This window comes from Microtus pennsylvanicus, chromosome 4 (genome assembly GCF_037038515.1).
Source record: "Microtus pennsylvanicus isolate mMicPen1 chromosome 4, mMicPen1.hap1, whole genome shotgun sequence".
In the NCBI taxonomy this organism is placed as follows: Eukaryota; Metazoa; Chordata; class Mammalia; order Rodentia; family Cricetidae; genus Microtus; species Microtus pennsylvanicus.
The window spans coordinates 26,210,734-26,231,907 of record NC_134582.1 but is presented as its reverse complement, the minus strand read 5'-3'; the positions used below and the strand labels follow the sequence as shown (position 1 = coordinate 26,231,907).

The following is a 21,174-nucleotide window of genomic DNA, read 5'->3' as shown; positions in this document are numbered from 1 at the left end:
AGTACTATAAATGAGTTAATTCAAACTACAAATAAAGGGGTTTCCAGCAGAAAAGCAAAGGGACAGATATAGTTCTTTGCGGTCAGTGTTTTGGGTTGTGTACAGTAGAAACGGAAATCACTCATTTCCTGTTTTTGGTAGAACAAACTTGGAACACAGGCGACAACAGAGGGATAGAGAAACATGCCAGGAAGAGGTGGGACGAGGGGGCATACCGGCTCGTCAAGAGTGGGACCAGAATAACACTGCTAAAATCACCTCAAATGGATAGAATTCATTTGGCCAGTGGGCAGTCTTATTACATGGTAACAGTAAAATTTGCTATAAATTTTTCATATGCGGAACATATGTGGCCCATGCGGAGGTTCATATATGATGAGGCCGTGGAATTCACCTAATAAGTTCTCTTCATAGAACATTACTGAGCTCCACATTTTAAGATAAATTCTCATCGAATCTGGGTGAACACAGCCCTAATGTGCTATTTCCCCAAATGTAATAATTCCACATTCAGAGGCGGCATTGTGTTCAACACGGAACAGCCAATGCTGTGGCATAGAAGAAATACAAGCCTCCTCTCTTGGGTTTCATAAATTGAAAGAAAGATCTGCTATGGAACATTAGGAAGCATGGTAGCTTTCCAAAAAATAAGACAGATCATTCTGGAAGACATACTTTTAGTATATGAAGTATGTGAATTCCAGCTTTCCAATGTTTCCCCACACGAGATCATGGGCATTTAAAGACCAATCTCTTTTCTTGTGTGTGTAGTGGCTTGGGTGTAAATGTAGGGGTGGGGAACATAGGTGTATGTTTGTGTGTGTGTGTCTGTGTGTCTGTGTGTGTGTATGGGTAGTTTGGGTGTGGATATAGGGGTGGGAAACATAGGTGTGTGTTTGTATGTGTGTGGGTTAGTTTGTAGGGGTGGGAAACATAGGTATGTGTGTTTGTATGTGTGTGTGGGTAGTTTGCAGGGGTGGGAAACATAGGTGTATTTTTGTGTGTGTATATATGTGGGTATGGTTGGCCTGGCTGTAGAGTCCACATTGTTGTCTAGGTTCTCTGGGATTGTCATTTGTAGAGTGTTTTTTTTTTCTTTGCTTTATGTTTAAAAACCACTTATGAGTGGGTACATATAATAATCATTTTTCTGGGTCTGTGTTACCTTACTCAATATGATGTTTTCTAGCTTCATCCATTTGCCTGCAAATTTCAAGATGTCATTATTTTTTTCTGCTATGTAGTATTCCGTTGTGTAAATGTACCACATTTTCTTATCCATTCTTTGGTCAAGGGGCATTTAGGTTGTTTCCAATTTCTGGCTATGACAAACAATGCTGCTATAAACATAGTTGAACACATGCGCTTGTGGTACGATTGAGCATCCTTTAGTTATATACCCAAAAGTGGTATTGCTGGATCTTGGGGACACAGTCAACAAGACAAAATAGCAGCCTACAGAATGGAAAAGATCTTTACCAACCCTACATCAGATAGAGGTCTGATTTCTAAAATATACAAAGAGCTCAAGAAATTGGTCATCAAAAGAACAAATAATCCAATTAAAAAAAATGGAGTACAGACCTAAACAGAGGACTCTCAACAGAGGAATCTAAAATGGCTGAAAGATACTTAAGGAAATAAATGCTCAGCATCCTTAGTTATTAGAGAAATACAAATCAAAACAACTCTGAGATTTACAAGTGTAAGATGGAATAAGATCAAAAACACTGATGACAACTTATGCTGGAGAGGTTGTGGGGTAAAGGGAACACTCCTGCATTGCTGGTGGGAGTGCATGCTGGTACAGCCCCTTTGGATGTCAATGTGGTGATTTCTCAGAAAATTAGGAAAACCTGTGGTTTTTTAATTTTACCACCATTATGCATAAAATTCACAGGTATAGTTTGATTGAATAACTTCTCATTGCGTTATGGTGCTATACAACTACCACACAGCGCTTGTGGTGCTCAAGGAAGAGTGTGGTTTAGTGAGTGTTCTTCATTCACAGACTAGGCCTTGGTTTGCCTGCTCTCTCTTTACTCAGTTGTTCTCATTCCCAACCTCATTGTCTGTGCTTCCTCCCTCTTGCTCTCCCCCTCACTCTCTCTTTACATGAAAATATGTTTCTCCTTTTCCTTAGAGACATTTTTTTTTCCTTCTTGAGGTCTCAGCATCACAAACTCAGACAGCAATGTACACAAATGAAAACCAGCGGCTCCTTGTGAGTGTTCCTGACTTCACCCCCTTTCTCCTAAGATACGGCTTTCATGTTAAAATGAAAAACATCCCAAACAATGACCGAGGAGAGGGCCAGCACTGCAGTTATTGTGTTCCTGGGATGAAAGTGTTCAGGGACGGAGAGAACACAGACCTCTGATTCTTATCAGCTGTGTCTTTACAGCATAAATAGCAACAAGATGTATGTGGTTGTGGCTGGATGTCTGTGCTCCTCCGAGAGCAATTAATCTGTCATCTTCACTCAGTTTCCACCCAGGGTTTTATACTATCAATACACCTAAGTGGACTTAATATTAAACTTGGTGTGGCTTTGATCAGGAATATTGAATTTGCTGTCCATAACGTCTACCAAGAGACAAAGGCTCCTCTCCTGCTGAGACACAGTATACACTGAACCAGTGAGAAGAGAGAGTCCTCAGGCTCCCCCACTGCCTCTGCATCCTTAAGGAAGCTGATACCGATCAAAGGCAGATGCAGAATATGGCTAATGCCTTAAACTACTCCATTGCATTTGTATTAGTTTCTGTGATTTCTAACATTTAGATTTGGGATGGGTTTGTGCAGACAATGGGATTAGGGGCAGTGTAAGGGACAGGGCGACCAGGTCCAAGGAGAGTGATGTACCTCAGTAGTAGAGTGCTTGCCTAGCATCTTCAAGGTCCCGGGTTTAAACCCTAATGCCATTGAAATAAACAAACAAATAGACCTTCATGTGGAAAGACAGAAAATCTCATTTCTAGGTAGATGCACTGCCATGGACGTGGCCCATGTTTCTTTCACAGTGTTATTAACCTAGGACACACGGTGTTGTCCCCCTGGTGTGGCTTAGGTTAACTGTTGACACAACTGTGTGTCACATTCTGACTAGGGCTGATAAGGATGTGGCCTGAAAATCTTACTTAAGGGAGGGGAACAAGACCCACATTTTTTGTGGCAACATGAATCTGCATTTACTCACTTAAGATGAATTGAAAAATTACATCATTCTTTGAGTTTAATAAGATGACATATTTCTTCTGAAATTTGGCTTCTCTTCCTTCATTTGGACTTCTACAACTTCTGGTTTGCATTATTGGAGGCCAACAGAAGAACAAATGAAAGCATTTTATTTACCTGTTACAGAGAATTTTGTCCTTTTCTGAAGATTTAATGGATTTTGGTCTTCCATGAAATATTAACAAGTGATTTATGTCATTGAACCAAATTAATTATTTTTGTTCTATTGTTAGATTTATTTCATGCTTTAAAATCCAAGATTATTTAGTAATGAAAAATTACCAAACTCCAAAAAACAATAGTTTGGGCTGCTTATCAAATTATGACATTTTAAATCAGTATTGGAACTACATATTATTATGAGTCTTTTGAGGTCATATAATCCTAACCGATATACAGCCAATCATTTTGAATGGGTTAACTGTATGTCTCGTTAAAAATATCTGTGTAAATACAAAACACAAAGGACAATGAGCCCTTTCAACCTATCCCTGAAAAAAAAAACTGCCCTCAAGGAATCATCTTCAAATAAACAGTAGGGAAATTGCAGAGGCAAAGAATCTAAAAACCAAAGTAATTCTCTGTAAAAAGTAGAGAAACACTTTCTGGTTATAAAATAACATCAAGGGGAGGGGAGAGTGATTCTTGTACGTATTTTGATGTCATCTTTACTTGCGATGATTTTCTAGTTTTAAGTAGTTATAAATCTCAAAATTTTATTTGAAGTTTTTGTTCATTCTCTGGAAACAGTATTCTGACAGTCCTTGCTCATCTCACACTTGTTGGGTAATTGATCAAATTTAAAAAGCTCAAAATTAGAATATACAATTTGATCAGGTAAAATAGAGCAGCTCTTTCTGTAATTGTGTTTTGCGTAATCACCCAGCAAAACTGTAAAGAGTCATTGGGTTAAGCAAATACTAAATCAAGGTAACTCAGACTTAATTATAAGAACAAAGAAACAGTCATGCGTTAGTTTACTTCTCTATCACGGTGGTAAGACACTGAGAAAAATGCAACTTGAGGAAGAAAGGCTTTATTTCACTTTACCGTACATAATACTTTAGGGAGAAAAGCCAGGGAAGAAATTTCAGGCAGGAATCTGGAAGAGAGAACTGAATCAGACCATGGAGGAACACAACTTAGGACCCCTCCATGGCTTGTTCCTTTCGCTTCTTCTCGTCTATAACTTATGACCACCTGTCCAAGGTGACACTGCTCACAGTGGAACGGGCCCTCTTATATAAATCATTAATCAAGAAAATGTCCCATAGATGCCCCCAGGCCAATTTTATGGAGGCAACTACTCAAGTGGGTGTCCACCCCCAGATGACCCTCGTTTCTGTCAAGCTGACAAAACATAATTAACGCAAGTACGTGACTATTGAATTATAACCATTCCTTTCTTGTTTATTGCCACAATTATGTGTCAATTTCACAATAAAAAGCATATCATGACGTTAAAAGTCCACTATTTCTAAAATTCCAACACTAAAAGTTCAATGTCTTTAAAATATCTACTCTTAACTGTCATCTCCTATAAAATCCAAACTAAGTTACATCGTTTCTTACTGCAAGAAGGAAGAACCAGGACATAAATTCAATCACAGTTAAGCAAAACCAAAGTGAAGCAATTAGCTCCAAGTCTTGTAGTTCAGCGCCTAACATCCAGACTCGTTCACGCTCTTCTGACCTCCAAAGTGCACTGGCAGCTCTACCCGCTCTGCTCCGCCAGACGGAGTGCACACGGCTTGTCTCCTAGGCCCAGGCCAGCTCTGGACCTCACCTGCTGCTATTCTTGGTTGTCACCACAGTTTTGGCACCTCCAGCTGTGTCAGGTCTCTACTACGTCTGTGGCTGCCCCTTCACCTGTGGCCTAAATTGGCCTCTTTTCAGGAATTCCAACCCTGTCACATGGTGCAAAGCCTCAGCTACTCCCCGAAACCCATTCATTCCTAGAGTTTCTGCTAGAACTGAGGCTCTGCTTTCTCCGGTGGTAACTCCTGCACTCCCACAGTGCCAACCCTCAGCAGCTCTCTGTGACCCCATTAATACTACAATTTGGTTAACAGCTTGAGGTGCAGCTTTGGCCGTTTCTGGACCACAGTTTCTGTGTGCTGCCCCTAAGGAAATGCTATCCAGAAGACTTGGTCTCAATGATGCTGGTCTCTTCTGCATCACAGCTGCTCTTTAGCCCTAACCAGTCAGCATTGATTGCCTCAGAAAAGCAAAGTTTCCATGTACACAGACTCTTAATCCAAAATATCACACAAAAGGCCTTGGTAGTATCTCTGTTTCTCTCCAAAACTTAACAGTGTAAACCTCCATTTCTGCACCTCTCTCTAAGTTTTTATTTTCCCAACTTCTAAATCATCTCATTCAACTCTGAGCACTAAAGTGGCCACCATCTCTAGCCCAAACTCTTTCCATGGTCCTTCCTCACCTCCACCTCCCCCACAAAAAAAAATAATATGGACAGATTCATCACAGAAATACACTATGTTCTTGGTACCAATTTCTGTATTAGTTTGTTTCTCTGTTGCTGTGATAAAATACTTAGGAAAACAACTAGAGGATGAAATAGTTAATTTGTAGTTGATCTTTATTAGCGCATACAAGAGTTGGACTTTAACTCCCCAGTGCTGAGAAGAGGTGGCTATAGCTAGACAGACAGATAGGATATTTATCCCCTATCATGCTGGTCTGTGTTGATCCAGTTGGCTAGCACTTGATGTATACGGGACTTTATTATACTATTTTTCATATTGCCAAAGCTTTCCCCTAGTGACACACTTCCTCTGACATGGCCACGCCTGCTCCAGCCAGGCAATAGATGATGATGACACTATTTAATAAACAGGAAGTTGGGGTGAGCTATGGGTTTGAAAAAATCAGACAAAGACCCCTTCTGGATGGACAAAATGTGCGGATCACTGGCTGCCCCTGGCGCTTTCCCATAGCAGCAGAAGATAGTGCTGAGAAGAAAGACAGAACATATCTGCTAACTCAGTCCCCAGACCACTGTCCACTGCCAAATCCTCTGCCATTTAACACTTCCCATATTCTGACCTATTCAGAACTGTCTGCTCATCCTCATTTTCATCAACCAAAGTATTTCTACAACTCTGGGCTTGAGCAGTTTTTTTTTCTTTTGCAACCTCAGTTTCTGTGTACAGTCTTTATAATTCTCCTGACTATTGAAGTCTTCAAGGACCAGTTTAAGGGTGTCAGCAATAAAATAAGCTGCGAAAATCCTCCTCACTTGACTGCAATTTTGTTCTGCTAATTAGTTATTGTTGCTTTCTTTAGAATATCTGAACTCCTTGCCTCTTCTTAGAACTATCTTAGCAAATAGGCACTTGTAGTTAAGAAATATTGACTGAATATACATCAACCCATTTCTCCTTAAGTAAACAAATACACTTGATAATTATATTTCTTCGGAATATCATCTTTCTGGCCTTACTGCTACAACTATATTTATTTTTATGTGTATGTTTATAGATATGTATACATATATACATAATACATACATACACACACATTGTGCATGTGATTTGTTTTATTCATTTGTTTTTTTTTGTAAGATCCCACAACACTGCCTGGACTAGACTAGAAATCACTATGCAGCCTTCAGTCACCTTGAACTTGAGATATTTCTGCCTCAGTCTCCTGCGTTTGGAGATATTCCTTATTTATTAGTGAAAGGACAAAAAATTATTAAAAGTCGTTTTAAGAAAATTAAACCAATATAATCTCATTTATGTAGCTGAACAGCTCCCTCATTTTTTCCTATATATTAGTTCATACTTCTTTAAAATGTAGTTTTAAAGTAAATCCATCCTTATTTAACTGTCTTAGTATTTGGGACAATAAATATTTCTAATGTTGAGCATGTGTGTGTGTAATAAATGCATGTGTATATGCTTTTAGGATCCACCTGTTGCTTCTCTCTGACACTGGGGTCATAAACAAGCAGCCTTTTTATGTGGGGGCTGGGCATCCCAACTCAGGTCTTTATGTGTTCAGTGCAAGCGCTCTTATCTACTGAACAATCTCACCAACCCCCTTAAAGTTTTAGGGGACAATGGACTTCTTCGGCATTCCTGTGACACAATGTGGTTGGAATACCCACCACTCGGTTAAACAGCAGCTATCTAACCTAGAAGAGAAACAGTGAACCAAGTGATTCTTGCCTAAGAGTTTCCTTTGAGACCTAGAAAATACGTGGTTTCTGTCAAGGTGGAGTCATTTAAAGATAGCTGCTATATGCCAATACCATATATGCTATGTGCTGCTTGCAATCAAATATTTCCTTATTAAAACAGTGTAAAGTTATTTTTTTATTTTTTATTTATTTATTTATTTATTTGATTTTCAAGACAGGATTTCTCTGTAGTTTTTTGTTGTTGTTGTTGTTTTTGTTTTGTTTTGTTTTTATTTTTTGGTGCCTGTCCTGGAACTAGCTCTTGTAGACCAGGCTGGCCTCGAACTCACAGAGATCCACCTGCCTCTGCCTCCCGAGTGCTGGGATTAAAGGCATGCGCCACCAACGCCCGGCAATGTAAAGTTAATTTTAAAATTCAAATTATTCATTTCTCTCTCTTGCACAGCCAAAACGAAAAAAATATATAAATAAATCTGGTCTGCATTTGTCAGACCTGTTGAATGAGACCTGGAAAGAATTTCCATTTAAAATAAAGTTTGATCACTGAGACTGCAAAAGTGCTGTGTGGGGGATGATGATACGAGAGAACCATCTGGATACAAGGGCTGTGTCTTTTAGCATCTGTCAGACCCTCTCAGTCTGAGAGCTAATAAACTGATGAATGTAGCTGAAACTTTTCTTTTTGTTTGTTGGTTGGCTGGTTCTTTATGGAACCCGACTTTCTCATTCCTCCCATTGCTGTGTTGATCAGTGCCCACTTGATGCCAGTTGTGGGCTCACAGCCCTTTCACGTGTGTGATCTAGCCACACACCTTTTCTGGACTTACTCTGGCTATGTGTTAACATTTCATTAGCCATGGCAGGATACTTACACCCTTAGACAGAAGAAAGAAGGAAGGGAGGGAAAGAAGAAAGAGAAGAAAACAACACCATCCTGTATCTGACATCCGGGAATGAATTGATTCCAAACACCTGTGTGTCAAATAAAGCAAACTATTCTAAAACAGACACCAACATCCCCGACCAAAATCAGTTCTTCCTAGGGAACAAGGCCAACCTGTGTCCTTTCGTGTGCATGGTTCACACTCACTTCATTAGAGAGCTGAGTGAGAACGGCCAAGCATGTGCATAGCCCACGAGGAATGCTGCCCTAATCATTTCCAGGGGAAGTCACTGCTCAGTGTCCCCCTGAGGTCCACTCTCCCCTGGGCCTGCTCCTCCACTCTTGTTAATCCACTTTTGAATATCTCATCTGCTCCCAGAGACAAATTCCCCGAGTCAGGGCTGCCAACCTCGTTACAGATTGGCACTTACCAGTACAGATTAGATCATGTTTTCAAAGACTGCCCCATTATATTGGTAGTTAAAAAAAATTTCAAGCCCTGCCAGGGACAATTTTCCCTTAATTTAGGAATTCCTATTTCTTCTAACAGCCAGCTGGAAATGAGTAAAATATTACAGCGCTCTCCTTAGTGTTTGGCCTCGAGAAAACACATTCTGTCCAAAATATATATCTTTGGCACTCTCTAGAAGTAAGGAATCTTGGGTAATCTCTATGCGGGCCAACTCTGAGAAATATTATTTTTAACACTTAAATGCATGGAATGATTGTTTTTCTTATTTTCAAGAAATTTAAAAATAAACTAAACTTATGTTAGGTTTTTTAATCTAGCAAATTTTAAATAAAAACTCATTAGAGATAATTTTATTATCTGGTCTTGTGCCTTTCTGATAAAACCTTTCGGTGACGTTCTACAGTGTTCACAGCTAGAAGAATTTCTTATCCCCTGAGAACTGCTTGTAACTTATACAGATTAATGCTTCTTAAGTTCAATGACAAATTATTGATCATATAATCTAAATCCATACATTGCTATATACTCAAATTCCCCATCTGTTCCAAATAGCTAAGTAATCTAAGGATTGAATGAGAGATAACTAGCTTAGACCCCAAATATCACCTTTATAGCTATACTCAATGCAGAAGGATATAAAAGTCTTATTTTATCCCCAAAACATGTCAAAAATAACATGTTGCTTCAAGTTGCAGCTGCATTAACAAATGCGAAATGTTTCTGTAACAATAGTTGGCTGATATAGTATATTTCGTCACTATTTCAGTGTATATTTTGAAAGTGCCATAATTAAGGTAAAATAACATTTTCAGTTCTAGAAATATTTCATTCTGACACCAGTATATATGTGTATTATATATATTGAGCTCTTTTGTGCCAAGAATCAAACAGCTGCTCTGATACTCTTTAATTCAAGCACTTTCCCCCCTTCTTCCTTTTATTGTCCCTCCTAGAAGCATTAGAAATTTTTACAGTGTAAGCTTTCTAGGACCCAGTCAGTTCTTATTACCTGTCATAAGAATGTCAGAAAGGATGTAAGCCATGGGAATATCCAGCTGTATTGTAAGTATCCTGAAGCAATCTACAAAAGCGTAGGCCACATTTATGTCTATCCTAGGAACCATGTGGCCCACATTTTTTTTAATTTATTTATTTATTTATTAAAGATTTCTGTCTCTTCCCCGCCACCGGTGGCCCACGTTTTGAACACACCAAGGTTTAAGATAAAAGTGATAAGGTTTGACAATGTACACTTTTAAATTTTTTAATAAGTTTTTGAAATTTCATGTATTATATTTTGATTACATCCTTCCCTTCCCCATCTGCTGCTAGAAACTTCTCTGATGACTTTTGAGAGATGCACTGATTGTGAATGTAATGAAAGTCATTTGGAATCTGTTTATTACTTTGTCTCATCAACCATACAATAGTGAAAAAAAAACTGCACTAGATATGGATTCTGTCTGTGGGGAGAAGCTAAACATCAATCAGAAAATGGTTGGCTATTCTCATGATAGGTATGCTACTACTGTACCAGTAGGCATGGAAATTATTAAGGAGCCAGAGAGAGTGGGAACTTCCAAAGATTAGAACTTAGAACACAGTAATACAAAGGGGAATGGGAATAATGGGTTAAATGGGGTTTGGCATAGGGCAGGGTAGAGAAGAGAATACAGGGAGTGGTAAGTAACTCTATAGACCTTCTGTAGGTATGACAAACTACTACTGCAGAAATTTCCCAAAATATAAGCACAGAGATACATGAAAAGACTTTAAATAGTTACCCTATAATGAGACAATAATGTCCCAATAGGCATAACAAATAAAAAAAATTGATGTCAGGAACGAGTTTACTCAGAATCGTTGGTGGCTATGAGTTCCCATTGACCCTCAGATATTATGAGCTCTTCCTGATGTTCTTGCTAGCCTCAAGAACTTTATGGTAGGACCCCATTGCTGGAGACACCACACATGTATCTACTAGAATATAAAGATATCAAGCTGGTACTGACCTGAAAGCCTCATTCCTGCTTTCTAGTTCTCAGAATGCTGGAAGGTGCTACACACGGTACCAGTCACACTCAGCTGTGGACTTTGCAAAATACCATACAGACCTGCCTGGCATGATAAACATCTTATTTTAAAGGATTATCAATTATTGTTGATAACAGGTTGATTGACCGATATTTCTTTCCGTGGCCCTTATTTAACAAACTAATCATTTTTATACTTCATAGGAATTAAAGTATTGAGCAAATTTCTCTTATGTTTAATTTTTAATATGGAGCTGAGGTGTAAATGTAATTGACTTGAGTATTAGAAATTTTCACTGTGTCTCAACAGAAGAAAATACTGATTCTCTTAGAAAAATCTAAAGTGACATTTTCTAAACATTGCTCAATTATGTCAAAGCATGGAGACTCTTTTCTTGTGTAACCTGTCATGACGAATATTAGTTAAAATAAAGTTTGCATCACGATATTGGAGTTCCTTCTGTATGGAGAGAAGGGATTCCTAACATTGACTTTCTATGTGCCTTGTTTGCTCTGTCAACAAGGAAATGTCCAAAGGCATTTTTAGAAATTTTTTCCTCTTTACACTTACCTTCTTACATTTGCTTGAAAGATCACCACCGCAAAGCTAGGATAACATGATTGTGTTTCCTGTACAGATGAGAATGAAGGATTGAATCATGAGCTGTTTTGCTGCAAGGGTCCTTCGGGGCAATATTAAAGTTTGGGAAATGGATTTTCACAATACACAATTCAAGACTCTATGTTAGCAATAATCTAGCACTATTTCCTTGCCAATGTAATCTCAGTGGCAAGGGGTCTGGTATGGCTTGGATTTTTCTGTTATTTTTTTTTTTAGTGAATTGGATTTGTTATTTTAACAATTTTGCTTTGTTAGAAGTCAAAGGAGTTGCCATGTTTCAAGTATATTTAATTTTTTTTCATGATATATGTGAAGATTAAGGTTAATTAGAAAGAAAAATGGAGATAAGAGAGATAAATTTTTAAATTGATTCACAGTATGAAGAAACACCCCACCTTATGCTGCCATACTTCTACTGAACAATTTGGCATATTGTAACTCATAAATGTATGAAAATACATAATATATGGCAAAAATAATCAGACAGGTATAAGTGGAGGAATTCAGTGGAAAGAAGCAAATATTTGGAATCCACGGGCTTGTGTTCATGGCTGGCCTGTGCCTGGAGAGGAAGGCTTTCTTCAGGAATCTTTCTCCATTTTCTCAGTTGAGCAACAAAACCCACTACCCCAAACTCCTCCATTCTCCTTCAGGGTCTTTGTTTTCTCCACAGAGCCTGGTTACATCTGCAAACATAATATATTTGACTAGTTTCTTACTTACCTTAACTGGCCATAAAAATGCAAGCCCCTAAGCGTGAAATAGCCTTTTCTCTCCTGTGTACTCCTACATCTGAGTATCCAAAAGAGGACTTGGTACATTGTCACCTTTGAGTTTATATTTATTGAGTGAATTAATGAAATAGGCTTTATGATTATAAATTTATTGGAGCTTTGAGGAAACAATTATGCATCTATTTAAACAGTATTAGACAACCAGGTACTAATGAACCCATTTGTGTTATTGTTTAATACGTAATTTTGTTCATAACTTTCCTATACATAGGGTAACTGTATGTTCTCATTTACTCTAGACTGTCCAACTGTATTTTTATAGTCTTAAAATAATTATAAGCATTGCCTTCTTCCACGGAGTCCTGATGGGCAACAAATTGTATGGTCACTGTATCCAAAGGCAAACTGTGCCAATGATTGATCGTTAAGGCAAAGAGATGTGACTCATGCTATATAACAAGAATTTTAACAAGAATATCATTTCTGTGTTTTATAGTAAGATAGAAAGATGTTCTAGTTTGCTTTCTGTTTTTGTGATAAAACACTATGAACAAAAGCAACTGGAAGGAAAGGTTTTATCTAGTTTAGAAGTCCTGATCATGGTCCATTATTGTGGGGAAGCCACGGCAAGAACTCAAGGTAAATCCAGAGGCAGGAACTGAAGCAGAGACCATGGAGCAACATAGGCAGGACAGACTGTGGGTCAAATGTTATGTGACTGGGTTAGTTTCCCGTTCCTTCCACTTGAAGTCTTAACTGGTCACAGGAGATGTTCTCTTCAGGATACGTATCCAATATTGCTAGGAGTCTTAGCTGGGCTCATCCTCATAGATTCCTGGAAAATTTCCTTGCACCAGGCTTCTACCTGACTTGGAAATGTTCCCCAATTTTTCCAGTACTCTCATTCAGTACTCTCTCCCTCCGCCCCACACCCCTCAATCTGATCGTTCATGTTTCTATTCCCCACCCACTCTCAGTCCACTCATGAAATCTTTTCTATTTCCTCTTACCAGGGAGATCTGCATGTGCCCCCACGAGTCCTCTTTGTTATCTAGTCTCTTTGGGTGTTGTGAATTGTAGCATAATTATCATTTATTTTATAGCTAATATCCACTAATGAGTGAGTATACACCATGTTTGTCTGGGTCTGGATTGCCTCACTTGAGATGATTTTTTTTTTAGTTCCATCCATTTGCTTTCTAATTTCCTGTTGCTCTTGTTTTTAACAGCTAAGTAATACTCCATTGTGTAAATGTAAACCTTTTCTTTATGCATTCCTTGGTTGGGAAACGCCACATACAACCTTTAAACGACAGTGCTTTGACACAGGAGACAGCCTGGTGCTGTGTTGGCTAGTGTTGGGACTGCATGGTACAAGGCTTTCAGAAAGGGTAATACCACTTTCTTTTTGTTTCAAAGGAAACCGTGTTTTTGTAACATACAATATTATTTTAAATATTAAACAACTGGCATAAAGTGGATGAAACCACCGGATTCCCCCTGCATTTAGTAATCCATTTTTAATTCCATGCATTAGTCACTGTGTTTTGTTAATAAAGGGTATTAAATACAATACCAGGTCAGCAGTATAAATATCTCATTTGCTTTATTTTCAGTATAGGATCCAGAACATAATGGTTAATCAATAAATGTTTTTTAAAACCTCAGTTGATGGGGGCATTCAGAGACACTCAAGCAGAGAATAATTTTGAAGATGGTTTAACATAATTTTTGCCAGACTGTTTCAGTGTTCCTGGAGAATCATTAGTTAATAATACAAGTCTTTTCTTATCCAGCTTCAACTCCGGAAAACTACTGAATAGCAGTAGCAATGATAATAGATTATGTAGATGTTTTACTTCCATCATAGGTTAGAACTTAAACTATTGCTGAGATCAACGGCAATACCTTGCTTAACACAACGGGAAAATAATAAGTCCCAGATACATTAGTTGTCAGGGGCAATACTGAAATCAAAGTCTCTTAATTCCAGTGCCAAAATTATTTTGGCTTTCTCTTTTAATGCCTGTCTGTTTTTAATCACAGTGATGTCATTTGAGAAAATACCAATTGTTTAGTTTTGTCTTCTGTAAGGAGTGAAAAGGTGTAGAAGACTCCCTGGGATCCCAGCTGTCTCTCTTCAAATATTTGCTCACTCTTTTCTTATATGAGCGATAAAATTTTTACCAAACTGTACTTTAGAAAGAAAATAATTATTACTGCTAGACTTTGTTTCATTATTGAAATTTTCTAGTGGGAATAAAATTCTAAAAGCATTAAATACTTAATTTAATAAAGTTTATTTTATTAGTTTCAATAGCAGACTTAATATTGCTTACTTAAACAAATTACAGAATTTACATTATTCCTTGGGTACTGTATTGGTTTTCAAGTTATGCTCAATCATTACAAAATTGATTTTTGTATGAACTGCAACTAAAGTTTTCTTTTTCTTATTCCAGTATTCCTGAAACTTAAATTAGCCATTATCAGCTAATTCTCTGTTGTCATCTTTAGTTATTTTGGTTTTGTTAGTAATTCTGGGGGAGAAAAGATGTGTTGCTTCCGTTCACTCACATCTTTTGCAGTCTTATGAGGTGGAAGGATTAGGACGGGTCAGTGAAATTTCCAGGCTTTTCTGGGGAAATGATTGAGGACGGCTGAGGTCCTCCTCTGTCTCATCAAATGGAACCTTTCCTCTCTAGAGGTGTTCTAACCCTTTCACTTTCTAAAAGATCCCAATTGCCCTGAAACTCTACAGAAATATTAGGAATATAGATCAGAATACCTTTCCATGTATTCTTACCCTATAGATGCTTTAGTTATTTTTTGCCTCTTTAAACAGCATCTTTCCTGGAAGTCGCAGAGGAAGCAGAGTTTGTGGCAGGCCTGTGTCACAAGCAGGAGGACTTGGTTTGAGCTCTAGTGCCCACCACCCATAATCCCAGTGCTGGGTAGTACAGACAGAAGGCTCACTGGGGCTCCCCAGCCAGCCAGTCTAGCCTACTCAACAAACTCCAGCCAATGAGAGATCTCCCCTCAAAGGAGGTAGATGGTGTTTTGGAGGATGATATCTGAGGTCTTCCTCTGGCTTAAACACACATGCACATAAGAAAATAAAGAACAGATAATCAAAAACATGCATATATTTTATAAAAACCTCTGTACACCATTTTTAGTGACTCTACATATGTGCCTCTATGCTTTAAATCATTATTATTACACAAACTGAACACAGATAATTGGGACAATATGAAAACCTAAATTTTATTTAAACTCATTTCTTTACTTATATCTGACTTCTTCCATTTTCTTTAATATATTTGAGGCCCACCTCCCCATTCCCTCCCTTTCAATTCTTCCCCTATCCTACCTCACTGTTACCTCCTAAATTCATGGTTTACTTTTTTAAACCCACTGAATTCACTTAGTGCTGCCTAGTGAGCATGTATGTATGACCTCTACATACATGGGTTATGAGTAACTCTTTACATAGAAAAATAATATATTAAAGAGATAATCCTCGGATAAACACAATCATATTCCTCTTACACGTAATTTTCCGTATTTTAAGGTAACTATATTTTCTCAGTCATCTCAATGGATAGTGACTTGAAATTCAGACAGGGAAAACATCAAGATAACTCCTACACCCTTTCTTCCCCAGTGCTCCATCACCTGCGGCAAAGGGATGCAGTCCCGTGTCATCCAGTGCATGCATAAGATCACAGGGAGACATGGAAATGAATGCTTTTCCTCAGAGAAACCTGCTGCGTACCGGCCGTGTCACCTTCAGCCCTGCAATGAGAAGATAAATGTAAACACAATAACATCACCAAGACTGGGTAAGCCCGTCACAGAGTGGGTGGTGCCAGAAACATGGAAATCCTTTAGGCCTTTTATTTCTTTAAAGTTCAGCAGTTATTAAACTGTGCTATTTAACTTGGTTCTAAGTTGGGTCTATTTTAATATACTTAGTCCAAATGATCACAGATGGGTTTTTGTTTTGTTTTCTGTTTTCACTTTGTTTATTTATTCACTTATTTTTTTATTTCATTTTACATTCGAATCACAGTTCTCCCTCACACCCTTCCTCCCACCCTCCTCACCTCCCACTTTAGCCCACCCCTCATCCACTCCTCCCTTGGGAAGTTACCAAAGGCTGGCACATTAAGTTGAGGCAGGACCTATCCCTTGCCCCTGCATTAAGGCTGAGCATATGGCTCTATATGACTCGGCAGGTAAAGGTACCTGCTGCTGAGCCTCATATCTGAGTTAGATATCCAGAGATGGGTTTTTAAACATTTCATAAAAACTCCTTTCCTTCCATGAAGTATTTAACTCAAAGCTAAGTCTAGGAAATACTGACGGCACACTACCTGACATCAACTTTTTTTTTACAATTTTTTTTATTGATTTTTATTGAGCTCTACATTTTTCTCTGTTCCCCTCTCTGCTTCTTCCCTCCCCTTCAACCCTTTCCAAGGTCCTTATGCTCCCAATTTACTCAGGAGATCTTGTCTTTTTCTACTTCCCATGTAGATTAGATCTATGTGAGTCTCTATTAGGGTCCTCATTGTTGTCTAGGTTCTCTGGGTTGTGAGTTGTATGCTGGTTTTCTTTGCTTTATGTTTAAAAACCACTTATGAGTGAGTACATGTGATAATTGTCTTTCTGGATCTGGGTTACCTCACTCAAAATGAATGAGGTTTTCTAGCTCCATCCATTTTCCTGCAAAATTCAAGATGTTGTTATTTTTTTTTCTGCTGTGTAGTACTCCATTGTATAAATGTACCACATTTTCCTTATCCATTCTTTGGTTGAAGGGCATTTAGCTTGTTTCCAGGTTCTGGCTATGACAGACAAAGCTGCTGTGAACATAGTTGAGCACATGTCCTTGTGGCACGGTTGAGCATCCTTTGGATATATGCCCAAAAGTGGTATTACTAAGGTCAAATTTTTTATGTTGCAGCAGAATTTAAGCTTCAGTCTAGTCTCCCACTATCAACTATGATGATGTCTGTGGGAAGGGAAAGTTTGGAATAAACCTTAAATTTCTCCATGCCCAATGCCGTCCTTTTTATCTTGGATGCAATTTTTCTTTAAGAGAGGCAGAATAAAAGCAGTTTCCTGTTAAAAAAAAAAAACAAAACAAGCATCTAAGTCTACACAACAAAATGTGAGGTGCTTTTCTTGTCTTTGAGGATAGAAGTATAAATTTACAAGCCTTGGCAATATTTTAACATATTTAACATAATACTTTTTGTGTTTTTTAAAATTTATTTTTAAATTAACATAAAAAGTGACAGGTTTCTTGACATTTTCATTCATACTTAGTTCTGGTTGACCTACCTCCTCCTTATACATTTCTCTGCTGCCAGCACCCACTGCATTCTTCATCCCCATGGCCACTGGTACCCACTGTACCCTCCATTCCCACGGTCACTGGCACCCACCATACCCTTTATCCCCATGACCACCAGTTCCACTGTACCCTTCATCCTCACAGCCTCTGGTACCCACTGTACCATTCATCCCCAGTATTGCTCTTTCCATTTTCATATCATATGTGCTCTGTTACCCTTTCCATCCTGCTCCCTTACAGCCTCTCTTGTTCCTGTTGGCCTCTCCGCACACTTCGCTAACACAGAAATAGACACACACACACACACACACACAGAGCAATTAAAACCTAGGAACCACATAGGAGAGAGAACATACAGTATTTGTTACTGACAATCTTTTGTTACTTATATTTTAATGTCATGAAATATTTTTGTAGCTAGTCTGAGTTCTTTAATATAATCTAATTTATAATCAATTTATAATATATGCAGGTAACCTATATTTGCATGGAAAATCTTAATGACTGCATTTTCTTTTATATCTGTGGCAATTAGTACCTTTAAAATCACTTCAACCTGGCAACCAGTGGATTGTTTTTTCACCTGTGTGTATAACTTCTGAGAAAACCATTTAAATGATGTCACTATTTAAATAATAGACAAATAAAAGGGGGCAATTTATCATACGACTACAAAATTCAAAGAAATGGGTAAACTTGTTTTTTTTATGGAAACACAACAATTCTTTTTGAGTCTAATAATTAATGTTTCTTTGAAATAATTAGTTAAAATAAAATAACATTAATCAAGACAAAAGTTAAACAGTTCTAAGACAGGTACCTCAAATGCATGCTTTCAATAAAATGCAACCTTTTCTATCAACCACATGGAATCTGTGAGGTATAATTTAGGAGAAAACCATAAAATAAAGGGAGGGGTTTTATTAAAATTACATATCTTTTACTTGTTAGTCTTTGAAGGGTATGTTGGTTTTTCTTTATTACTGCAGTAAATAATCTAACCAAAAGTAAGTTGGGGAAGAAAGGGGTCATTTATATCTCTATCCATCATGGCTGAAGGAAAGTATGGCAGCTGACCATAAGTTCGGTCAATCACACTTTATGGACACATAGGGAGCAGAGAGAGAAAGTGAGGCCAAACCGTAGAATCTCAAAGCCTGTTCCCGGTGTCTTACTTCCTTCGCCAAGGCTCCATGGCTTAAATGTTCTAGATCCTTCCCATGCAGCACCAACAATTAGAGATCAAAGTGTTGAAATCAATGAATTGATGGGGGATATTTCTCATTCAAACTGTAAGAAAGATATACCTTAAAACACAAGTACCATGATTGGGAACTTTAAGTTTTATAATTTTATATTTGACAACTCAAGGCCATCTTTGGTTACATACGAACTATAGAACAATATGAGCTACAGAGTGATACTGCGTCAAAGAAACAAAAGATTACTTATATACATGTAGATACAGAAGGGAAGAGAAAATGCTTTTTTTTTAATTTAATCCTAACTTCTAAAATCTTTGAATAAAAGTTTAAATGACATGGTTGTAGACAATTATAATTTCAACACTCAGACTGAAACCAGAGAGTTTACATACCAAGACCTCATTTAAATAATACATACAGGGGCTGGAGAGATGGATCTGTGGTTAGGAGTTCTTACAGATCTTGCAGGGGCCCCAGGTTTGATTCCCAGCATCCACACTGTGGCTCACAACCATCTGTAACTACAGTCCCAGGGGATCTGATGCCCTCTTTTGATCAGGTCAGGCACTATCTCATGGTATTTGCAGACAAAATTCTTGTATATATATAACACAAAATAAATAAGTTTTTAAAATGTAAATAATACATAGATCTACAATAGATATGCTGGTTAATCTCAGTCATCAGCTTGAGATCTAGAATCACATGGGAAGCAAGCCTCATGGCATCCATGATGGAAATTATTTTGACTACGTTATTTGAAGCAGAAAGATTCACCCACTGTGAGTAGCACCAATCCCTAGGATGGAATCTTGGACTATATGAAAAGGAGACAGACAGGTGAGCACAAGCGTCTGTCCCTATCTGCTTTTTGGCCTTGAACCCACACTGTTTCCACTGGAATATTTTTTATCACAGCAACAGGAAAGGCAACTACCACAGATGATCAACAAACGCAACTGAAACTCAAAAGCTCTGCTGCACAGCGGTGAGCAATCTGTCTGCAGTAAACTTCAACTTTTCCCAGCTGAGAGCATTATATACTCATTCTGCTGGCAGGGTGGGCACTTTTTGTCTTGTATGTTCTGTCAGGCAAGATACACACGTTAAAAAAAATGAGACAAATTAATCCACAAAAAATAGTAAAAAGTGTTCCTACTGACGGCACCTAGGAGCCTTCCCAGGGTGAATTCACCTTGTTCTGTTTCCCAGCTGCCCTGACCTTCAAGTGCCTGGGAGACCAGTGGCCAGTGTACTGCAGAGTGATCCGGGAGAAGAACCTGTGCCAGGACATGCGGTGGTACCAGCGCTGCTGTGAGACCTGCAGGGACTTCTATGCCCAGAAGCTGCAACAGAAGAGTTGACCTCTGGCGAGCTGGCCAACTGGCTCGTAGCTTTTTGCTATTACATTATTTATAAATACACACACACTAGCATGTTTTTCAGACCAAATATTATCAGATTACATATAATTTAATCAAATTAATTTATTTGCCTGCCAAACATCTAATGTGGTGTTTGTTTTTGGTTATTCAAACATTTTGATTTTTTTTTACTATAAGGTTTCATAAATAATTTTATTTGAATTGAATAAGTTGGGTCTAGTACACTAATAAAAAGAAATGATCGTTTTTTTTTTTCATTTAGGGCTGTCTGAAAGGTGCTATTTTCTCTCCACCAATGCCATTAAGTTATCCAGTGTGTACACTACCTTGGCATGATAGCTTAGCTATATGTGCAGAAAATGACCTATTTTCTTGTGTCCTGCTGCAGAACCTGCCCATTTTCTGTAATCCGCAGGAGATGTGTAAACAGAACAAACCTCACAGTCTTGAACAATGTTAAGAGAATGTATTCTGAACTTGATTCAGATTTAGAGGCAAGTATAGGAGACCGTCTACTGTAATGATACTTTTATGCTAATAGTGGAGAAGTCAAGACAGAGACTTGGATCATGCTCGCGAACATGCACTTGAACACAAGCATTGTGACCATGAAGCACTGTAAAGATGTACACTGAATCACCGTTGCACTGTTGGTGTGGGTGCAGAGAAACTGTGACAGAAATGGCAGCATCCTACAAAAGCCTGTCTTCTTTTAACATGCCATTAGAGTGTAGCTTTTTAAAAACATTTCCAATAAAGAAAACGTTGGTCCACCTACATCCTTACACCCCGTAGAAGATGTATTGATGAGCAGACTACTTAGGCTCACCAATCATGTGAACGAAGGTAGTGAATATTTGTTCTTCTTTTCCCTAGGAATAAGGAAAAGGCAATGAGATTCAAATAATATTTTGATAGTTCCGTTGTATTTTTCCCTTAAAAATAAAAATTATAACTCTCTGAAACATTCAAAAGACATCTTAATTTTTTCTTGTAATAAAATATTGTACATGATTCGCACGGTTCTTTTGTTTTTTGTTTTTCTAGCAAAATACGTGAAACTTCCTTTG

The 21,174-nt window shown here is 38.1% G+C and overlaps 1 protein-coding gene across 1 annotated transcript in view; it reads left to right on the top strand.

Annotated features, from left to right (window-relative positions):
- Nucleotides 1-20,083, top strand: part of Adamts19 (ADAM metallopeptidase with thrombospondin type 1 motif 19) — a 172,398-nt gene extending 152,315 nt beyond the window's left edge. The window contains exons 22-23 of the mRNA XM_075970835.1: nucleotides 15,817-15,994; nucleotides 19,932-20,083. Coding sequence (XP_075826950.1) covers nucleotides 15,817-15,994; nucleotides 19,932-20,083 — 330 coding nt within the window. The remainder of the gene's footprint in view (nucleotides 1-15,816; nucleotides 15,995-19,931) is intronic.
- The last annotated feature ends 1,091 nt before the right edge of the window (nucleotides 20,084-21,174 follow it).